We start from the raw sequence: 20,304 nt of genomic DNA, 5'->3' as shown, positions 1-20,304 counted from the left end.
CCCTGCTCAAAAGTTCTTGTCTCTTGCACTGATTTTTTCCTTTAACATTGTGAAGCTCTACTTAGAACCTTCTTAAGATCCAATAGTGCAAAATGCAAATTCTTGCAATTTTTTGACTGGTCTTAAGATTTTGATCAGGAGTGTACATTATATACAATTATTGAATGTAGATATCCATCCTATGATTACTTTCTGAAAGTTTCATTAAAATCTTTCCACTGGTTCATGACATATTTTGCTAACAGACAAACAAACACGCACAAGTTTGCACTTCTATCCTTATTAGAACATTCCATTGACTTCCATCCATTTCTGCAGCCTAACACTGAGCCTTGTCCTTAACTTGACCATTACCACGACATGCCTGACACTAATGGAAACTCAGTTCACACTTTAGCCATAAACACAAACCCTAACCCAAAAAAATGAGGTTCTGCTTTATTAGGACCAGGCTTTAGTCGCCGTAAGGACTACTGGTCCTGACAAGGTAGGTGATTAAACCAGAAAAGGTCCTAACAAGGTAACAAAACTAGGTATACACACACACAAAAACATTATAGCTTTTGCTGGTGTAAATTAAAAATTTAAAGAAAAATCACCACCCCTGAAACTGCTCACAGTTTGAAATCACTGCCCTAATGGCACAAATACCACAGTGAAACATGGTGGTGGCAGCAGCATGCTGTGGGGATAGCTGTCCTTGGCAGGACCTACACCTTAGTCTGAATGAAAACTTGCAGTATGACTTGAAAATTCTTGAACATCAGCAGAACTCCTAAATATTAATGAAGTGGGAGTAGCTCTTTCAGTTTGCGTCGCAAATGTTTGCACCTTTAAGAAGTGGTCGGTGTGTCTCAGTGGGCAAACATCATTCATGAGGGAGTCTCCACAAAATCTTCAGAATGTCTCATGTGGTTTTTAACTTCAGGACATGACTTACAGAGTCCTGTCATATGAGTTTCAAACATATTCTAAAATAATTCATGCGCCACATTTTCTGTCACAAAGTCATTGTGGGTGTTTCCAGTTCTTCTCCAGCTGCATTTAGACTCCTGCAGTGAGAACAGACAACATCCAAAGCTAATGTCCAGATCTAATAACCGCACTAATGATCAATAATAATTATTGAAAAACTGCTCCAAATCTGTCCGTCTTCATTTCTAAAGTGTACGCCAACAGATTACATCAGAAATGAGCGGGCTGCTGCCAAGGCAGGCAAGAAAAAAAAAAAAACATATGCAAGGCCAAGAATGTTGTTTTGCAAGCCGTGCACATGAAAACAGGCTGTGATTTTTAAAGCTATGGCTGTTTAAAGCACAGCCGCACGGATCATCGGTCACTTGGTTGAAAAAACACAGAGCTCAAATTAAAACAAACAAACAAAAAAGCATACTTTGAGTCACAGCCTGGTCTCCCAACAGCTGCAGCACAGTAAGATGCCACCTCATGCTGTGTTCAAAAAGCAGAAACTGAACAAAATTGGCATATTTACAACTTCAAGACCAGATGCAGAGGGGTTTACAGCCTTGCCTAATCTTCTAACACACGGTACGTAGCACTTTAATGATGAAGAAACAATGTGCTGCTAGCTGAAAGGGCAAGCGGTGAAAAAAAAAACAAATACAAGTGCGTTACCTCACGTGGAGAACCTGGTTGGATGTATGTGGCGCTGATGTCTTTGGCCCTCCTCTGCAGGCTGAAGTTGCTGGAAGAGTGGCTGTACTGCTCACAGGCCAGGTAGAACTGCAGGTTCTCCTCGCTGAACTCGGCGCGCAGGAAGGCTCCCAACACGGAAACGCCAGCTGAAACAAGAACGGGTTACGACAGCGCTTCACGCAACGTTACACACGTTATACGCGGGGGCAGTGACTCACTGACAACTTCTCAGAACGAGAGAACAAGAGCAAGGCTCGGTTCTCTGTAAAACCGTGGAACACCGTGCTTGTGTCTGTTTTTTTTTTTAAACCATTCAACATGTCATCTTCAGAGGAGAGCGCTCCAAATGAGCAGGTCAAAGTTACTGCTCAGTCAAGTGCTGCTTGTTCACACCAATAAATTCCTTCTAAGTCTGAAAAACACAACAGAACTGTGTTCAAAGGTTTTATGTGAATAAACTTCAGGTGAGGTTAAGTTCAGGTGCACTGTGGGACTGAAAGAAGAAAGAACACTTTACTAACATTAAAACATGTAATTGTGAAAAAGTTGGCAAAGTTCTGTAGCCAATGTTCAGAAGGCTTACTCTCATAACGCTGTCAGTTTTACAGATATTAACCTATAATTCAGTGTGTTAGTAGCTGGGAGTCATCCACAACACACATCTGAGAACTAAAAGACTGCACAAAATCTTTGTTTAAAGGTTGCCATTACCTATTTGGAGTCAACTCTGCCTGTTGGCAACACATCTAATTTGAATGAAACATCCAGGAAACAATGAGTGGATGTACGTCTACAACTGATTAACTTTTGGAGTCAACCCAATTCAAGATGGTCATCAAAGCTAATCCACATTTCCCAACACAAAAACGGGTATAACTCCATCCAATTTACAGACATTGATCTCAAAATTTGATGTGGTAGTAGCTGAGAGTCATTAAAAACATCTCCTGATATTACATGAGACATGGGATAATCTTAGTTTAACACTCAGACACAAAAGGCGGCTGGCAATATGCATTCCTTCAAAGAATATATATTGCATTATTTATTGCGTTAATACCGCATTATCGCATTAATATTGCATTATTGCATTAATATGGCAATAATTGATTAATGCTAAAACATGAATTATTTAATGCTTTCCATTCAACAGACAGTGGTTTCAGTGTTGGAGCTGAATGGGCCACACTGTATGTAATGGGTTAGGACTATACACAGTTAAATAGCAGCTTGACCATTTTAAGGCCTCCATGATTTCTGCAATGAAATAATACAGATGGAGTTGGAGAAAAATCGTAAAAATCTATTAAATAAGGGTTTTCTCAACAAGCCTAACAATGTCAGATTTAGAGATTCTGTTAGAAATCTTATCATGTTTAATATGAAAAACAGTGGATATGGTAGTTAAAAGCCAAAAGCAGCAAAGTACAACAAAATTAGTGTAAGTCTGCTGATTTCAAATGAATGTTTTTGAAGAAATTTGAGATCTCAATGTGTTTCTATGGGAATTTTTATGTTAAATAGTTTGAAAAGTATAAAAATTAGAAAACCTTAAAGTCGTAGCACACTCGTCCCAATTGAGCTGAATGTTTTGTTACATGACTGGTTAAAATCTCACAAAGTAAAAGTTGTTTGCTTGCAAAAAAAAACGTACGGGAGAAACTAGAAACAGGAAATCGGTAGTGTGAATGCTGATACGGCAGCACGCTTGTCCATCAATAAGAACATTAAACGCTAAGCTCAGATCAAAACAGGACTTACCCTGACTGGCTAACAGGGCGTCCAAAGACTCTGCCCACTTCTCCAGCTCTTCCCGACTGAACTTCCTCTTCTTATTGTGGCCCACTTGACTCCACTGATGCATGAAGTGCAGGCGAGACCTCTTCTCTGTAGCACTGTGATCAAGGCCCAGAAAAAGACACAGACAGGGAGCATATTTTAGGAAAATGAAGTATCTAACATCTCCTGATAAAAGCACATGTGAGGACACCGCAGTGATTAAAATGGTAGCTCGTGGTCAGGGCATATGACGTAAAACAAACGCCAAATCGCTCGTGCCAGTTTGCATGCTGAGGTGAACTCCACAGAGGGGAGCAGCTGAAAGAAAAACAAAACAAAGATGGTACCCTTGGTTTAATATTTTGCAGCGATCACTGCCAACGAGCGTCCTCTGTGTTTCACAATGAGGCATCTGCATTTACCAGCAGGTAGCTGCTCCTCCTGAGCAAACTGCTCCAGCTGTCTCAGGTTTGAAGGAAGGCGTCTCCAGACTATCATTTTCTGATCTTTCCACAGATGCTGAGCTCATAGAGGTCCATTTAACAGTTCAGTGTTTATTTTCTCAGACCTTTCTGATGCTGTTAGTTGTATGTTTTGGCTCTTTATCTTGTTGAAGGACCCATTCGCTGCGACTGAGGCGGAACTTTCTGACACTTGTCTGTATGTTTCCCTCCAGGAGGCCTTCATGGTTCTGAGAATTCATTCATTCATTCATTCATTCATTCAGTCACTCACACAGACTCAAAGCTTCTCTGGCCAGATGAAGCAAAAGAAGTCTCTAAACAAAACAGCCTCCTCTCCTCCATGTTTCACCGTGGTTTTGGTATTCTTCTCTTTGAAAGCTTCACTTCTTCTTCTGTAAACATGCAGCTGATGTGACTGAAGCCAAAAAGGTCTCATTAGTCCCAGAAACGCACAGAAACTTTGGTTCTTGTTAACGTGTATTTTGGTGAACTCCAGTCTGGCTTTTTTTTGTGTTTTTCTGTCAATAATGGAGCCTTTCTGAGTCTTCTTTTATTGACTTCATTATGATTCAAAAAGTGACACCTTGACGTTGGAGTTCAACTTTGACTCTTTTTCTACCATCCGCACACTGATCAACCTGGGGCTGCAGTTCCTCTTGCGTCCACATCCTGGGAGGTTGGCTACAGTCCTTTGAACTTTCTTGTTTTTAATAATATAGTCAGCTGTGGTCAGAGGGACATGAAGCTGCTTGGAGATGGTCTTGTAGTTTGTACCTTTTAACATAAATATCTATAATCTTATTTCGAGCTCCTCACACAGCTTTACGTTTCTTTCTCTGCTCCATGTTCAGTGAGGTGAACACAACCACACCAAACTACACAGAGGCTGCTTGTTCCCTTTAAACAGGCTGAAGAAAAGCTTCAAGGCACCTGGGGTACTAACTAAGATCAAACTCCTAGCTTGAAACATGACTATATTGCAAAGAGTAATAGTTTCTTTAAGGGTACAAACAAATCTGGCAGTGCTACTTTACCAAATCCTTGTAAAATAAATCATTGCTTTTCACAGTTTTCGTTTCCTCTATGAGAGGCGCGGCGTTGCGGTCGTCAGAGCTGCGAGGAGGTCGCAGGATTGCTTCCTGGCCTTTCTGGGTGGAGTTTGCATGCTCTCCCTGTGCAGACGTGGGTTTTCTCTGACAACCCTAGTTGACCCCAGGTGTGAGGGAGAGCGTGGACGGTTGTTTATCTTGTTTGTCCCTATGACGGACTTGCGACTTGTCCAGGGTGTCCCCCCCGCCTCTCGTACAGTGACTGCTGGAGATAGGCACCAGCTTCCCACGACCCAGAAAGGAGAAACGGGTAAAAGAAAATGGATGGATGTTTATTTCAGTGAGCTGTAAGGAACCAACAAGTTTGTCTGTATTTTGTCATGTATGGCAAAGTAAAGAAATAGATTAGTTGTTTTGTTTTTTTAATTATTATTGTTTCAAGGAGCTGCTGTGGAAAATTTTTTTTCCCAAACATTCCTAGGAGCCACAAAATATGTAAATACTCACCAGGCTCGGTCCATTTGCGAAGCTTCGTGACTTTTAATGCATGTGTACGCTTGAAAAACGGATTCATTAGGCAGGATAATAATAAACTCAGAATTTAATAACCCTTCCGTGCTCGCACGTAAAAATTGTGTGGCTCCTGTCTCTCTTGCCCAAATGACTTTATTCTTATTTTCTGTAAGCTAGAGGGCAGTGAGTGGACTTTAGGAAACATAATACCCATTATCAACAGTTAACAGAAAATGAACTAGGTTCTCACCTGTCCTTCTGATCTGGATTAAACAAGTTGGAGTTCGACGAATGTGGACTCTGAAACAGAAAGAGCACAATTATTAAAGTCTTCTGCTAAACCCCCACTGTCTGAAATACACGTAAATATAAAAATTAATCAACAACAGTGACAATAACGAAGCCTGTACTTGGAAACTAACTTTGAAAGAACAAACAAAATCTGCCCTACAGATCCCAAACTGATATGAGTGCTGCTGTAATATCAACTCGTTGGACTGGTTCTGAAGCTAATAAAGTTCTTCTCTTGACACTGAATCAAGACGTAAGTTTGATAAACCCACCTGACAGGATCCTGGCTCAGACAACGAGTGTCCGCCAACACATGTGGATTTCGAGCCGACGTAAAAACCCTTAGCAGCTTTGGAGGCATTTAAAAATGGATGGCCACAGTGGTTTTGTGTCTGTCGAAATGTTTACATGTGAAAAACTTATATATTGATATATAACAGAGCTGCAACGGTACATGAGCTGTCATTGTGCAGGTATCACACTCATCTGGAAGACAGCACTTTTTTTTTAAACTGCATTTTGTTTTCTGCCACGATAAACGTCATAGTTTAAGATAATATCTAAACCACTCGACACCAAAGCAAAGTAAGAACAATCTGCTCAGATGAAACGCCGGAGCTTGAAGACCTGCCTGTTTGTTTCAAATCAGCTGTGTGGAAAAGTTTTACATCCTAGTTTTAGCATGCCTACAACAGATGGCCGACCACAGCGTGGTCAATGAGGCGAGAATTTGTGCCTCCATCTTGGTAGGTGCTATGTGGGCGTCCTTAATTACTGCCAGAATGGCTCAGATATCCTGAGCCAAAAAACTAAATTCAAGCAAGTATCGCGACGTGTTGCCATTAATTGTTATATAAACCGACACAGCATTACGTTTTACAGGTGAGTATTATGCCATATTAGTTCAGAAATCATTGATAACCATTCAGTTTGCATCGATCTTGTCCAATGTGCATGCCTTTGCTGGCAGAAAATCGTTCATAAATCAAAAACTATTTGTGCTAGTGATTGATTCCCCAAAACTGTAACACTTAGATCCCTGTAGGATACTGTTCACAGTTCCAACTGGATGAACGAAACAACACGAGCAAAGTTTATGACAAAGTTACCAGTTAACCGATCCTAACTTGCTGAAAGTGACCTGCCCTTAGAGCCTCCCCACTAACAGGAGTGCTTTCTTTACTAAACTAACATTTGGCTCTGGTTTACTTTTTCTGTTGTACTCGACCATCACCCCTAAACCGAAGTACGCACCAAACCATGGTTTAAACCAGAGGTCCCCAACCCCCGGGCCGCGGACCGGTACCGGTACGTGGGTTATTTGGTACAGGGTCGCACAGAAAGAATAATTAACTTACAGTATTTCCGTTTTTTTTTATTTTCGGAGTCTGAATGACTTTTATTTTGAAAACTGACCGGATTCACTCCACTACATTCCTCTAAGACTTACTCTCGATGTGTGTCAAAACCAATCCTGGTCCTGGAGTGCCACTATCCTGCAGGTTTTACTTGTTTCTCTGCTCCAACACACCTGATTCAGTGGTTAAATTACCTCTTCACATTCTGCAGAAGCCTGTTAATTCAAATCAGGTGTGTTGGAGCAGAGAAACAAGGAAAACCTGCAGGATAGTGGCCCTCGAGGACCAGGATTGCCCACCCCTGGTCAAAACGCTTATCTAGGTCAAGTGATACGTTACCGCTAAAAACAAACCCAGAAGCAGCAAAATGAGTAAAAAACAAACATCTCTGGAAGCCCTAGATGGGACCGTCTCATTACTGAGAAACAGGCACAGAGCTCCCACTGATTCAGCGTTATGGTGAGTTGTATTCTTTGTGCACTTTATATTTATGGTGTATTTTATTCTAAAGGGCATGTTTAAACATCGCCATATTGACCAGAGAACTTTAGGGGGAGGAGAGGCTGTTATTCATGTTGATAACGCAATACCAGGACGCAACTAACAAAGCTGCGACGACACGATTTACGTTTATTACGTTTTAAAAATACCCGTTTTCATGTCGGTCGTATCATTTTATTTTGTTGTATTTATCCCCTACACCTTTAAAGGCCGGTCCATGAAAGTACTGTCTGATAATGAACCGGTCCGTGGAGCTGAAAAGGTTGGGGACCGCTGGTTTAAACCAGCACACCCTAACTGTTGTCCCGTTCAAAGTTTCTTCTGCATGTTTCTAGCAGTCAAACTACTTCCACACTTTTTGTGCTTTTTTTAACCATTCATATCAAAACACTCACAATATGGAATAAAGTACTTTTAGTTTTTGTAACTTTTATACTTTTCTAAACATTTAACTTTATTTTAAAGAAAATCCCAAGTGAAATAATATGAGATCTCTTTGAACCGCTCCACAACACTGTCGTCTTTGAGATCTGCTTCAGCAGACCTGCCCTGTTTTTGTCTTCTCATACTACTTTTAGCTGTTTGCTTGCCATTTTGCTATTTTTAGCTTTTAGCTAAGGTTTTTCTAAATTTACCTTGTAGCTTCTGTAATGCCAATTTTAGTTTTAAGCTACAATTTTGCTAATTATAGTCTCCAGGTACTGTTTTGCTTTTTTTAGCTGTTAGCTAAAGTTCAGCTAGTTTTAACTACTGTTAGCTTCCCTTTTGCTCTTGTTAGCTACCTTTTACCTCTTGCTCTCCTTGGTTATTGTTGTTCTAACTGTTTTTATTCTTTCTTTCATGCTTTATATGCTCCTTGGTCTTACATGTACAGCACTTTCCTGAAGCCGTGCTTCTTTTTAAAGTAGCAGTCGTAGCTTTCACTGTAACTCAATGTTTCTTTCTCTACTCTTCTACTGTACGTGGCGTCCCACCTGCCCAAACAGGCTCTTGAGGTGCAGCTTTGCGGCTGACAGTTTGGCTTTACGGTGGTGTCTGTGCTGTGATGGGATGGAGGAAGCTGACGGAGATGGTGACGGATGGCCATCTTGCTCCGCATCATCAGCGCTGTCCTGGGCAGTGGGAGCCAGCTGGCTGTCGCTGTAAGCCCTGCAGCCCTCGTTGATCGCACACACTTGAAGGTGGTCCTTGCTCTGTTTCCCCAGCTCCGTCAGATTCTCCACGCTCACGCTTTGCTCCCTGCTCAGCTCCTTCCTTCCCCTCTCACCGGGAGACGGCTTCGGCTCTTGGATGGAGGGAATCGGGCCAGGCAGCCCTCCGTCCAGCTCGTCGTCCTCCAGGTGGGGAGTATAGATGCCAGGATTCAGCCTGTTGCCGTATTCTGGGCCTTTCAGGGCCATCTTCTTCCATGGTAGGAAGTCCAGATCCAAGAGGGATCCCTCAGAGCTGAAGCGACGCATGTTTGTTCAGAAGATGATGTGCAGCAGTGACTGACAACAGTTGGACAGGAAGTGCTGCAAAGAAGGGATAGGGACAAGTTAAAAGGCAGAAATACATTAAAAAGGTGAACAGAAGATCAAGGGCTGAGAATATTCTCTGAACGTTGTTAAATTTAGAGCAAAGTTTAGGAGGCATTTAGAAAACTTCCCAGAGCAAAGAGCAAACAACATCCTGCTGATGATTATAAATCTTTCAGAGGTTGAACTGGTGCATTAATAAAGTGCAGATAAATAGGACTGAATGAATTTGTTTCTTATCTTACAGCCTCCTCAAGAACATCAAAGTTAGTCCAAATAGGCCAAAGTAATTAACTTTGTAATCTTTGAATTTACAGTTCAATTTGATTTGAGGGTCAAACTGAGTCCTCCTGAGACTTTTATCAGTCTGACAGCTTATTTACACAGAACGGTACAGTCTGAGGCAGAACCTGGACGTTCTGCGCTCTGACTGTTTATGTTCCACTGGTTCTCCCTCCAGTGACAACTGCAGACAAAATGTTTCTAATATATTTCTGCCTGCTGTGCCTGAAACTGGATTATTGACATCAAACACAGAAACCCGTAACGTTTTGTTAACAGCCTTTTATTCATCTGTTTTAAATGGTCCTTCTTGGAAACTTTTTTTTTTTTGCTGCCTCTAGCTTTTAGCTAGGGCTTTGCTACTTTTGGCTTTTAGCAGGCTTTTTGGTACTTTTACCCTTTAGCTAGCCTTTTGTTACTTTTAGGTAACTTTTTGCTACTTTGAGCTTCAGGCAAGTGTTTTGCAACTTTAAGCCAACCTCACGCTTATTTCAGTTAACGTTTTGCTACTTTTAGATTTCTTAACTTGTAGTTTTCACAAGTTCTGCTTCTTTTTGCTTTTAGCTAGTGTTCTGCTTCTTTTAGCTAGATTTCTGCTTCTTTTAGCTAGTTTTCTGCTTCTTTTAGCTAATGTTCAGTTTCTTTTAGGTAGTGTTTTGGTTCTTTTAGCTAATGTTCTGGTTCTTTTAGCTAATGTTCTGCTTCTTTTAGCTAATGTTCTGCTTCTTTTAGTTTGTGTTCTGCTTTAAAAAAAGCAGAACTATAAAGTGTTCTTCTTCTTTTAGCGAGTTTTCTGCTTCTTTTAGGTAGCGTTCTGCTTCTTTTAACTAATGTTCTGCTTCTTTTAGCTAGTGTTTTGCTTATTTTAGCTAGTATTTTGATTATTTTAGCTAATGTTCTGCTTCTTTTAGTTAGTGTTCTACTTCTTTTAACTAGTGTTCTGCATTCTTTTAGCTAGATTTCTGCTTCTTTTAGCTAATGTTCTGCTTCTTTAAGCTAATGTTCTTCTTTTTTTTAGCTAGTGTTTTGGTTATTTTAGCTAGTATTTTTATTTTTTTAGCTAATGTTCTGCTTCTTTTAGCTAATGTTCTGCTTCTTTTAGCTAATGTTCTGCTTCTTTTAGCTAATGTTCTGCTTTTTTCAGCTGGTGTTTTAGCTAGTGTTGTGTTTCTTTTAGCTTTAACCACTCTGTTCCAGCTCCTTCAGCTCTCACTCTTTGTTTTCAGAGAAAATGCAGTTTCTCCAGTTTTTTTTTTTTTACTTGAGTGTTTGAACAGACAGGGGAGCCGTCTCTCTGTCAGACCAGCCCTTCCAACAACACCATGGGGCGAGATGACCTTTGAACCCTCCTCAGAACTCAAAGTGAGTAAAATAATAAAAAGAAAAGCCATGAATCAGCAGTGCAGTGTAAGAAGTGCTGTGGTAAGGCTCCAGCTGACTTCCTTTTCTTCATGTACCTGTCAGAAGGTCCCTCACCTGTCTACTACCACAGCAGGTGAGACACCTTTAGTCCATCATCACATGTGGAGTATATTTGAACTCACGGTCCTCAGAAAGGCACTCACGTCTACAGTCAGTGTGTGTGTGTGTGTGTGTTTACCTCTTCGGTCAGTAATTCACTCAGTCCGATCCATTTCCGGCCGCTCGGACGGACGGTAAAGCCTAGAAACCTCCGCTGTGTGGACAGGTGCGGCTGAAGCCCAGGTGGGCAGAAATGAACCCCCCACCACCACCCGCTGCTGTGGGGTCTGTCCTCGGCTCCTGCTTCTTGCTACAGCGCTGCCCTCCGCGAGCTGACGTCAAGGAAACCTCGTCAGAACATCGGGGGAAAAAAAGTTTCCTTCCGCCGCGGAGAGCTCCTCCTCGCCGCTCCTTCGTCAAAACCCGCCACCACCACACCTTCACCCGTGCCTCTACACGTCCGCCTCACGCGCGCGCGCGCCGGCTCCAGCACACCGGCGCCGAGTGGGCGGAGTTTGCCGGCGTCACCTCATTCATACCTGCCGCCGAGGAACTTAATGCAAGGCTTATCTATCGCCCGCCACAGCCTGAATCTAAGGTCGCCTTAGGATGAGAGACGACTAAGCCTTGAAAACACCAGCGCGCGCGAGCTCAGGATATCCTGAGGTGTCACGCTCAGAGTATGTGAAGAATGACTCCCAGCTACTAGCACACCAAGTTTCAGCACAGTATCCATAAAACCGACCGAGTTATAGCCATTTTCGTGTTTTCTACAGTCAGTTGGCTGTGGCGGCCATCTTGAATTGGGTTGGCTCAAAAAGTTAATCAGTTGTAGATGAGCACCCAGTGGTGACTTTCTGACAGTTTCATTAAAATCCACCCAGAGGTTCATGAGATATTTTGCTAACAGACAGAGGGACAAACCAACCAACACTACCAAAAACATTACCTTGGATGTAACAAAGATCTTGCAGTCTGTTAGCACTCAGAAAAGGTATTGGGGATGAATCTCAGCTACTACCACACCAAATTGCCAACGGTAATGATTGAGAGTGCACGTTCGTGCATCCGTCTGTTAGCAAAATATCTCATGAACCACTGAACAGCCTGGCTGAAATCGGCAGCCACAGCCAATCAACATTAGCAAACACAAAAAATGGCCGCAACTCAGTCATTTTTACAGATGCTGAGCTGAAATTTGGCCTAGTAGTCGCTGAGAATCATTCACAACGCCTGTTGCAAGCAATATTAGATTTTGCAGTATTGCATTGGGATTGCGCATGACATTATTTTTCAAGATTTGACCAAAGTCTTTGAAGTGACGCCACCCTGTCTCTGCATCAGACGATAACCTCAAAGTCAGGCGTGAAAGGCGGCGGGTGATATGGAGTCCTTCGAGGAACGCTAGGCCTTTAATTCAGGACTGCGTTTCCATTAAATGTCCACAATAAACACCGATGATGCACATTTGCTGGTGTTCCAGGAGCTTCCAGTTGTTCCTGGGCGTTGTAATCTATTTCCTTTCATCTGTATCAGTAAATCCAATCCAATAAGTGCTGTCAAACAATTTTTCTTTTTTTTTTTTACACAGGCAAAGAGAAACAACCAGCTGCGGTCAGTCATGATCACTAACATGAAGGGAATAAGTCTTGGCCTTGTGAAGTTAAAGCACACTTCAGCAGCACATATTCACAGATTTAGGTGAATGTGTGGCCATATTTAAGACCGGATAAGTTTGATTCCACAACAAATTCAAACTTGTGCAACTAATCAACTAATTCTTGTTTTTTTTTACTCTTGAAGTTTCTCAATTATTCCGTTCTCGGTTCAAATAAATCATTAAAAGGCCAAATTAATGACATTTATGATGAGTGGATGAAAACAGACAGTAGCTGTATTTGCACTCTCTATGTGCATTAGGGTTTTGTTTTGTTTTTTGTTTGTTTGTTTGTATACCAATCAGCATTTTGGAGACAAACACATCATTTGCCTCGTCCAAACACTCTTTGGCACACAGCAGGGTTATGGAACATAGTTTTTTAATGACAGGATGAGCAGTCTACCACAAAGCCCCTCACCCCATCCCTCTGTAACAGAGGTGTGACAGCAGAACAGGGGGAAAAGTAGCCAACATTTCTTCCAGTCTCTCTGCTAAGCTCACCAAATCTAGCCCAAGAGTTTTCCTCAAACTGCAGAACTGCTCCACTGCATTTAGTCCTGAGAGTTTGAAAAGAAGAAAATAAATAATAAATGAATAAATACCCGTGAGGCAAATGAGCTGTGAAACTATGCGAGCTCTGTTTGTAATCATAAACCTTCTTCCGGTGAAGTGCACTCTGGACTTTTTAAACACTATTCAAGCTTAATCTTGCAAGAGAACAGAAAAATCTCAACACACTCAGAATGGTGTTTAGTATAAAAAAAATAAAGAAACAATAAGAAGCACCATAAAAAGGTTTGGAGAGAAAAAAAAAACATAAAGAAAGAAAGTAACACTAAATAATAGTGGAAGAGAAGTAAATCAAAATTCATTACACTTGGGTCAGTCTATAGGAGGAACCCCCAAATGGCAGATCATGGTCCACTTCTGGGCCTTTACGTTGTTTCGTTTTATTTGGGGCAGCTTTTCTGTTTATTACAGTCATTTCTGTGTCCTGGGAGCTATGGCTTCTCTGTCCTTCCCTCTGCGTTACTCTGATCGTCTGCAGAAAAACATCAACTCCTGGGGAGGAAAGAGCCTGAGAGGGGTGAAGAGGAACATCAGCATGGCTCTCACTAAAAGAGAGAGGAGAGAGGAGAAATACTGTTTTGTTATCCAGATTAAGCTAACTCTTAAGCGTCCACTCCTCTGGCAAAGAGTTTAAAACCTGTGGAAACCAGATGTTAACATATACTCTATCAGCCCCCCAAAAATTAAAAACTAAAGAGCTTGTGAAGATGCTGCTGAAGCTGGGCAGAGAGTCTCATTATCTACGGTCACTCAGCGAGAAAAAAAAAAAGCAACAAATTGAAAGCGACATAGAAAGGTCATATTACAGTTTGCAAATGAACAGAGATAAAGGAGACATGTCCTGTGGTCTGATGAAAACAAAATTGAACCGTTTGACCATAATGACCATCGTTAGATTTGGAGGAAACTGGGGGAAGTTTGCACCATCCCAGCTGTAAAGTACGGGGGCAGCAGCATCATGGTGTGGGGGTGTTTTACTGCAGGAGGAACTGGGGCACTTTACAAAATAAATAGCATCATGAGGAAAGAACATTGTGTGGAAATATTGAAGCAATATCTTAAGACATTAACCAGGAAGTTACAGTTTGGACACAAATGTGTCTTCAAATGGACAACGTCCCTCAGCAGACTGCCCGATTAGTTATAAAGACAACAAAGTCAGTGTTTGAAAGTGCACTGATCTCAGTCCCATCAAAAATTTGTGGGCAGAGCTGAAAAGCTGTGTGTGAACGAGGCCTATAAACCCGAGTTCTGTCAGGAGGAACAGGACAAAATTCCAGCAAATTATTGTAAAAAGTCAAAACGTTTGACCCAAGACATACAGTTTAAAGGCAACACTACTAAATAAATGCAAACTTATGACTTTGAAGAAAGTAACAACAATAATTCTCTCTTATTATTCAAACATTTAACAAATAGAAATAATTTCAGAAATCCTAACTGACCTAAAACAGGAAATGTTTAGTCAGACAGCGAGAAATAAAATGATTGTGTGTCTTTATATGCAGTGTATGTAAACATCTGGTTTCTACTGTATGGTTAGAAACAGCGATGATTAAAATCTGTAATGTGAAGTGTTACCACAAACTCAAAGGCAGGTTTTAAAAGCAGCCATACTCGCTAATATCTGAACAAAACAGATGATTTATACAGTGATGTGAAACAGTATTTGCTCCTTAGGGAGTTCTTCCTTTGCTCTTTTGTCACACTTAAATGCCAGATTGGTTTGGATAGTTTTTGTTTTTTTGAAATCATAATTTTGAAACTGCATTTTCTTTATTCATTCAGGTTATCTTTGTCTGATATAAACATTTGAGTTTGTTGATCTGGTATGTGTAAGTGTGACAATAAAGCAAAACAGAAAAATAACTGTAAATGTATATATATATATATATATATATATACATTTGCTTGACCAATATTTCTTTAGACAGGCTTCAATGAATTTGAATTGAAGCTGATCTATAGTCTGCTACATGAACTAACACGTGCCTGTCTTGTTTCTTTCAGGTAGATTTATGTTACAGCCTTTACACTCACCCTGTGTACACGCCATTATTTTTGTTACTATTTATACCCTTAATCTCATTCAGACCCTGACAATAACCAGAAACTCTGCACAGAGTAATGGTGTGACTGTTTTATTGATTTTTTACAATCGTGCATGATGAAGACAGGAATGGAGGATGGCTTATTTGAAACGTGTTTGTTGTTGCTTGAACAAGTCAGAGGACTTTTCTAACAATTCTCCCTAAGTACACCGGCAGAATGTCTCAACTCTTGAAAAAAAATGAGGCAACAAAGAGTTACCTGCAGGAACAGATGTTAACATCTGATAACAGTCGTTCTTCAGTTCTGAGAAGTTAGAATGTAGGCTCATCTCGTACACACAAATCGGTTCTGATGCAGTTTTTAGGGTTAGAAGACCTTATCCAGAAAGATCAGTAAGGGTGCAGCTTTGGCACAGTTCATCTTTATTGACACATTTTTATTTATTTATTTTTTTAAAGTCCAGGAGAAGGTAATGTAGCACTGTACCTGCTGAGTTGGTTTGACACCATTAGTTCGAGCGGTTTGTTCACAGCTACTTACAGAACCAGTCCCACAGCTTTTGTTTGAACTCCACTTCAAATCAAATCTGTTAAACAATCATAGTGTGGACAAACAACGTAGAACATCCCTTGTGTTTAAAAGTCTGGTGAGAAGCGAGAGTTTATTACTTTCGTTCAACCGAGACACCGACCGTCACCTGCAGACGCCGTCATCAGACAGCGATCGATGGGTTCTTTAAATGACTCCAACAAACACTGTCTGGTTGGTTTTTCTTGATGTCTAAAACCCAAACCAAAGTTTGAGCTACTGAGCCACGATAACCACATCATATGCAAACATTTCCAACTTCTGTTGAAACAAAACCAAATGATTCATAACAGAGAAGGAAAATGAACACTTGCATCAATTGGTCCATTAAAGCCATGTTCCTCGTGTTTCAGCACCGGCTGTGGTCACACCGAATATACGAATATGTGTTGGACCAGGCTTTTCTGAAAGTCTACATTTTAGTTGACGTGGTGTGGCTACTGAAGTGAAACAGCTCCATGACTGACTCCTCGCATCATTTCGGTCAAACCAGTCAAAAGAAGCGGCTCCTGGTCACCAGGGACGAGTGCTTCTGCATCCCTGCTTCTGCTTCACACACATGGTGGAGCAGTTGGCTCCCGCAGTCCACCACCACCCTCGCTGAGTTCTGGCACCCTCTGTCTCCAGCAGAGGTTGCCGGTTGCCGTGTAGTGAACTTTGCTGATGCCCCATCACCTTGGTGTTCTCTGCAGCATCACAGGGTGCAGCAGCTGAACCCAGGTCCCATGTTTTGCTGTCTACAGAGGTGTGGCTGCAGCCCCCATCGGTCTCAGATGCAAGCAGAGGCGGGAGCCTTAGTGGCTGGGACCTGGCCAGCGAAGACAGAGTGCAAGAGTTGGTCAACTGAAGTGCAGTAATAAGAGCGCAGGGAAAATACGTAGGTGATTTGAGTTGAAAATCTAGAACACAAATATATTAGGCTGAAAAGTACACACACAATTTGTTTTTCCTATTTTGTTGCCTTTAAAATTTAAATAGATTTTCAGTTTGATTATAGGTAACAGACTGACACAAACTACTCCAGATGAATTAAGTTAGCAGGATGGGGGACTTGTTTTAAATAATTTATGCAGTGGACAGCTATTTAAATGCCATTTTCTTGTATATGTATAGGATTTTACATTACAACTGTACATAGACCACTAAAGATGGCTCCAAGATGGATTTCAGAAAATAAGTCTTTTTTTCACCCTTTTTATGTCATAACAGAATGAAAAACACTGCAGGAAAAAAATCCTGGCTGAAGTTATCATAATTCATGCATGAAAAGATTAAAAAACATAAAACTGAAAATTTGTCCATGCATGCACATCCAGCTCCAACCATCCACCAAACTTCCTTCAACTCTGAGCAGCTTCCCAGGCCCTGCTGATGAAAAACATGGCCACAGCATGATGCTGCCACCACCATGCTTCGACGTGAGGATGATGTTCTCAGCACTTCTTCCATATGTTTGGGGAGATTTCAAACTGTCTGCCTTGTTTTTATTCTTTAAGCAATGTCTTTTTCCTGCCACTCCTCCATGAAGCCCAGCTCTGTGCAGCTGATAGGGACCTTATGGAGAGATCCTACCATCTCTGCAGAGGAGCTAATCAGCTCAGTCAGGGTCATCTTTAGCCTCTTGAATGTTCCTCTGATTAATGCCCTCCTTGCCCCGTCACTAAAATTCGATGGACGACCCTCTCTTGGCAGGGCTGCTGTAAAACCCTGAGTTGAGCTTCTCTACAATTTTCTCTCTGACCTTGTGGAGAGTTCCTTGGACTTCATGATGTCTCTTACTTGATGGTAGGCTTTACTACTTACAAGTGTTGCTCAGGTGTTGATTCTAGGGGCTGTCAGACTCTTAGATCACCCACAGGTGGATCTTCTTTAGCTAATTATGTGACTTCTGAAGGTAATGGTTGAATATGTACGCACACATACTTTCAAAAATGATTTTAAACAAGTTTTCTTCCTCATTTAACTTCAGTAATTAAGGAGTATTTTGTGTAGGTCCATTATTTATAATTCTAACTGAAATTCTAAAGAAATTTACCCCTGTTTGTCCTGACACAAGTCAGTTCTAAACAAACTCCATGACCTGATCTTACATTGTTTATCACTAAGGTGACAAAACTCTTTAAGTAGTATTAGAACATTTCCCCTGATGTGGCACCTCTGTGGTTAATGACTGAGTTAGACGGATACTACTGTTTGATTCTGAATGATATCACTTTTGAAGTAACTAATCAATGTCAACATATATTCAAGAGTGCTGAAAATAGTTTCCCAAAGAATGATGAAGGTTTGCCGGAAAAAAATAAAAAAAAGGAAAATGCTCCATCTGTTTCCAGCCTGCTGAAGAGGTGTGTCAGCATACATGCTTACATGACAGCAGCTGGCAAGCAGAGACATGCCAGAGGAACGGCAAACAACATTACCAAGCTTTAGATGTAGCTCCATGGCTTCACAGATAGCTTTTTGTGAAATGAAAGAAGCTTAGCATCTGCGGCTGATGTAGACTGCAAAATAATAGTAGTTGAGGCCCCAGCATAAGACATTAGGGTAAAAAAATATGGGATAGGGTTCAACTGCTGCTTATCACTGTACAGTGATGTGAAAAGTGTTCGCCCCTTTCCTGATTTATTTTGTTTGTCATACTTAAATGTCTCAGATCATTAAACACATTTAAATATGAGACAAAGATAAGACAAGTAAACAAAGAATGCAGTTTTTAAATGGTCTTTAATTATAGGGGAAAAAATCCAAACCTACATGGCCCTGTGTGAAAAAGGGATTGCCCTTACCAGTGTTAAAATAAAAGTTAACTGTGATTTATCACATGTTTGGAAAGCCGAGTTCAGTTCCTCTAGCCACACAGAGTCCTGATTACTGCCACACCTGTTCTCAATCACTTAAACAAGACCAAAAAGTACACCAAAGATCCTCAAAAGCTAGGCATTATGCTGTGCGCCAATGAAACTCTGGAACAAATGAGAAACAAAGTAACTGAGATGTATCAATCTGGAAAAGGTTATAAAGCCATTTCTAAAGCTTTGGGACCCCAGGGAATCACAGTGAGAGCCGTTATCCACAAATGACGAAAACATGGAACAGTGGTGAACCTTCCTAGGAGTGGATGGCCGACCAAAATGACCCCAGGTGCGCAGTGACAACTAATCAAAGAGGTCACAAAAGACCTCACAACAACATCCAAGGAACTGCGGGCCTCACTTGCCTGAGTTAGGTTCAGTGTTCATGACTCCAGCATAAGAGACTGAGCAAAAATGGCCTTCATGGCAGAGTTCCAAGAAACCCCCCCTCACTGCTGAGCAAAAAGTCTCAGTTTTGCCAGAAAACATCTTGATAATCCCAAAGAGTTTTGGGGAAAATACTGTGGACTGACAATATGAAAGCTGAACTTTTTGGAAGGTGCATGTCCCATTACATCTGGCGTAACTCATCATTTTAGAAAGGAACATCATACCAACAGTGAAATATGGTGATGGTAGTGTGATGGTCTGGGGCTGTTTTGAAGCTTCAGGACTTGGAAGCAAATCTTGCAATTTGCCTTTTTTGTCCTAAAAATGGCACATTTTATGTTTACTCTGTTCCATTGTGAATAAATTATGGGTTTATGAGATTTGCAAATCATTGCTTTCTTTTTTTATTTACATTTCACACATCTTGAGTTTTCTGAAATTGGGGTTGTGCTTGTGAATTTGTCTGGCAGTGAGTAGTCAAATATATAAAGTGCTGTAGTGTAAATACCTGCTGTGTGGCGTGCAAACACTCGCCAACCTGTATGTCGGATCTCCCACTGGTCTCACACCTGAGGAGGCAAAAGGTTCTACTTTAGGAGGGAAAGCTGAGCTGCCAGACTCATAAACCACCTGATTCTAGTGCTGTTGTTTACGATCATTTCCTTTATTTAGACAGGGATAGGTCACCAAGAATAACTGATAAAATATGTGATGCTACCATTAAAATCCAGATTAGTTCATGTTTTATTACATAAAATTGAGGTAATTCATAAAACTTTGAAGGCATTTCATCTGTACTTGTATCTGTTGAGTAAATGTTAAAACAAGCCAAACGTACAGATTTGTTTTTGTTATATTTGAAAAAGAAATGCATTTTTACTTGAATTACCAAATTTATTAAAGGTTAGCTAGATACAAAAATGTATCAACAAAAATTAAAACACTGATCTTTCCCCCCTCCTTCAAATCAGTGGCTTTGTCTGTACTTTACTATTCTCTCTTTGAATTTAGGTGTCCACACTGTGATCAATCTATTACATCACCTATTATCTACACTCCCCTCTAAAAGTATCAAAATAATCAACTTCTTTCCTTTCGGTGTAGACTACAAACTGTTTGGTTTGAGATCAAGATAGCATTTTTTCTTACAGAAGACCAAATGTTTAGGTGAGCAAAAGTGTTTGTTTTTTAAGTTTCAAAATGTTAAAACTTTATTTTACGGTGGAGAAATACCTAACAATGATTCAGCTCTTAACAATCTCTCTCTGTCTCTCTCTCTCTCTCTCTCTCTCTCTCTCTGTCTCTCTCTCTCTGTCTCTCT

The 20,304-nt window shown here is 40.9% G+C and overlaps 2 protein-coding genes across 5 annotated transcripts in view; both read right to left on the bottom strand.

Annotated features, from left to right (window-relative positions):
• The window catches only part of si:ch211-152p11.4 (regulator of G-protein signaling 1), a 14,186-nt gene extending 2,882 nt beyond the window's left edge, over positions 1-11,304 (bottom strand). Inside the window, exons 1-5 of the mRNA XM_017437439.3 lie at positions 11,011-11,304; positions 8,586-9,125; positions 5,712-5,761; positions 3,418-3,551; positions 1,636-1,802 (exon numbers count right to left, since the gene is read on the bottom strand). Coding sequence (XP_017292928.1) covers positions 1,636-1,802; positions 3,418-3,551; positions 5,712-5,761; positions 8,586-9,071 — 837 coding nt within the window. The 5' untranslated portion in view covers positions 9,072-9,125; positions 11,011-11,304. The remainder of the gene's footprint in view (positions 1-1,635; positions 1,803-3,417; positions 3,552-5,711; positions 5,762-8,585; positions 9,126-11,010) is intronic.
• A 3,917-nt stretch (positions 11,305-15,221) lies between these two features.
• Positions 15,222-20,304, bottom strand: part of atat1 (alpha tubulin acetyltransferase 1) — a 28,756-nt gene continuing 23,673 nt past the window's right edge. For 3 of the 4 annotated variants that reach the window (XM_025010886.2, XM_037975725.1, XM_017437443.3), the window contains 2 exons: positions 19,492-19,552; positions 15,222-16,549 (listed from right to left, as the gene is read on the bottom strand). In XM_025010886.2, coding sequence (XP_024866654.1) covers positions 16,255-16,549; positions 19,492-19,552 — 356 coding nt within the window. In that variant the 3' untranslated portion in view covers positions 15,222-16,254. The remainder of the gene's footprint in view (positions 16,550-19,491; positions 19,553-20,304) is intronic. The other variant, XM_037975726.1, reaches the window with a different exon arrangement.

Source organism: Kryptolebias marmoratus, linkage group LG5, assembly GCF_001649575.2.
Source record: "Kryptolebias marmoratus isolate JLee-2015 linkage group LG5, ASM164957v2, whole genome shotgun sequence".
Taxonomy (NCBI): Eukaryota; Metazoa; Chordata; class Actinopteri; order Cyprinodontiformes; family Rivulidae; genus Kryptolebias; species Kryptolebias marmoratus.
Note: the sequence above shows the minus strand (reverse complement) of the source record. Positions and strands in the feature narration are given on the sequence as shown.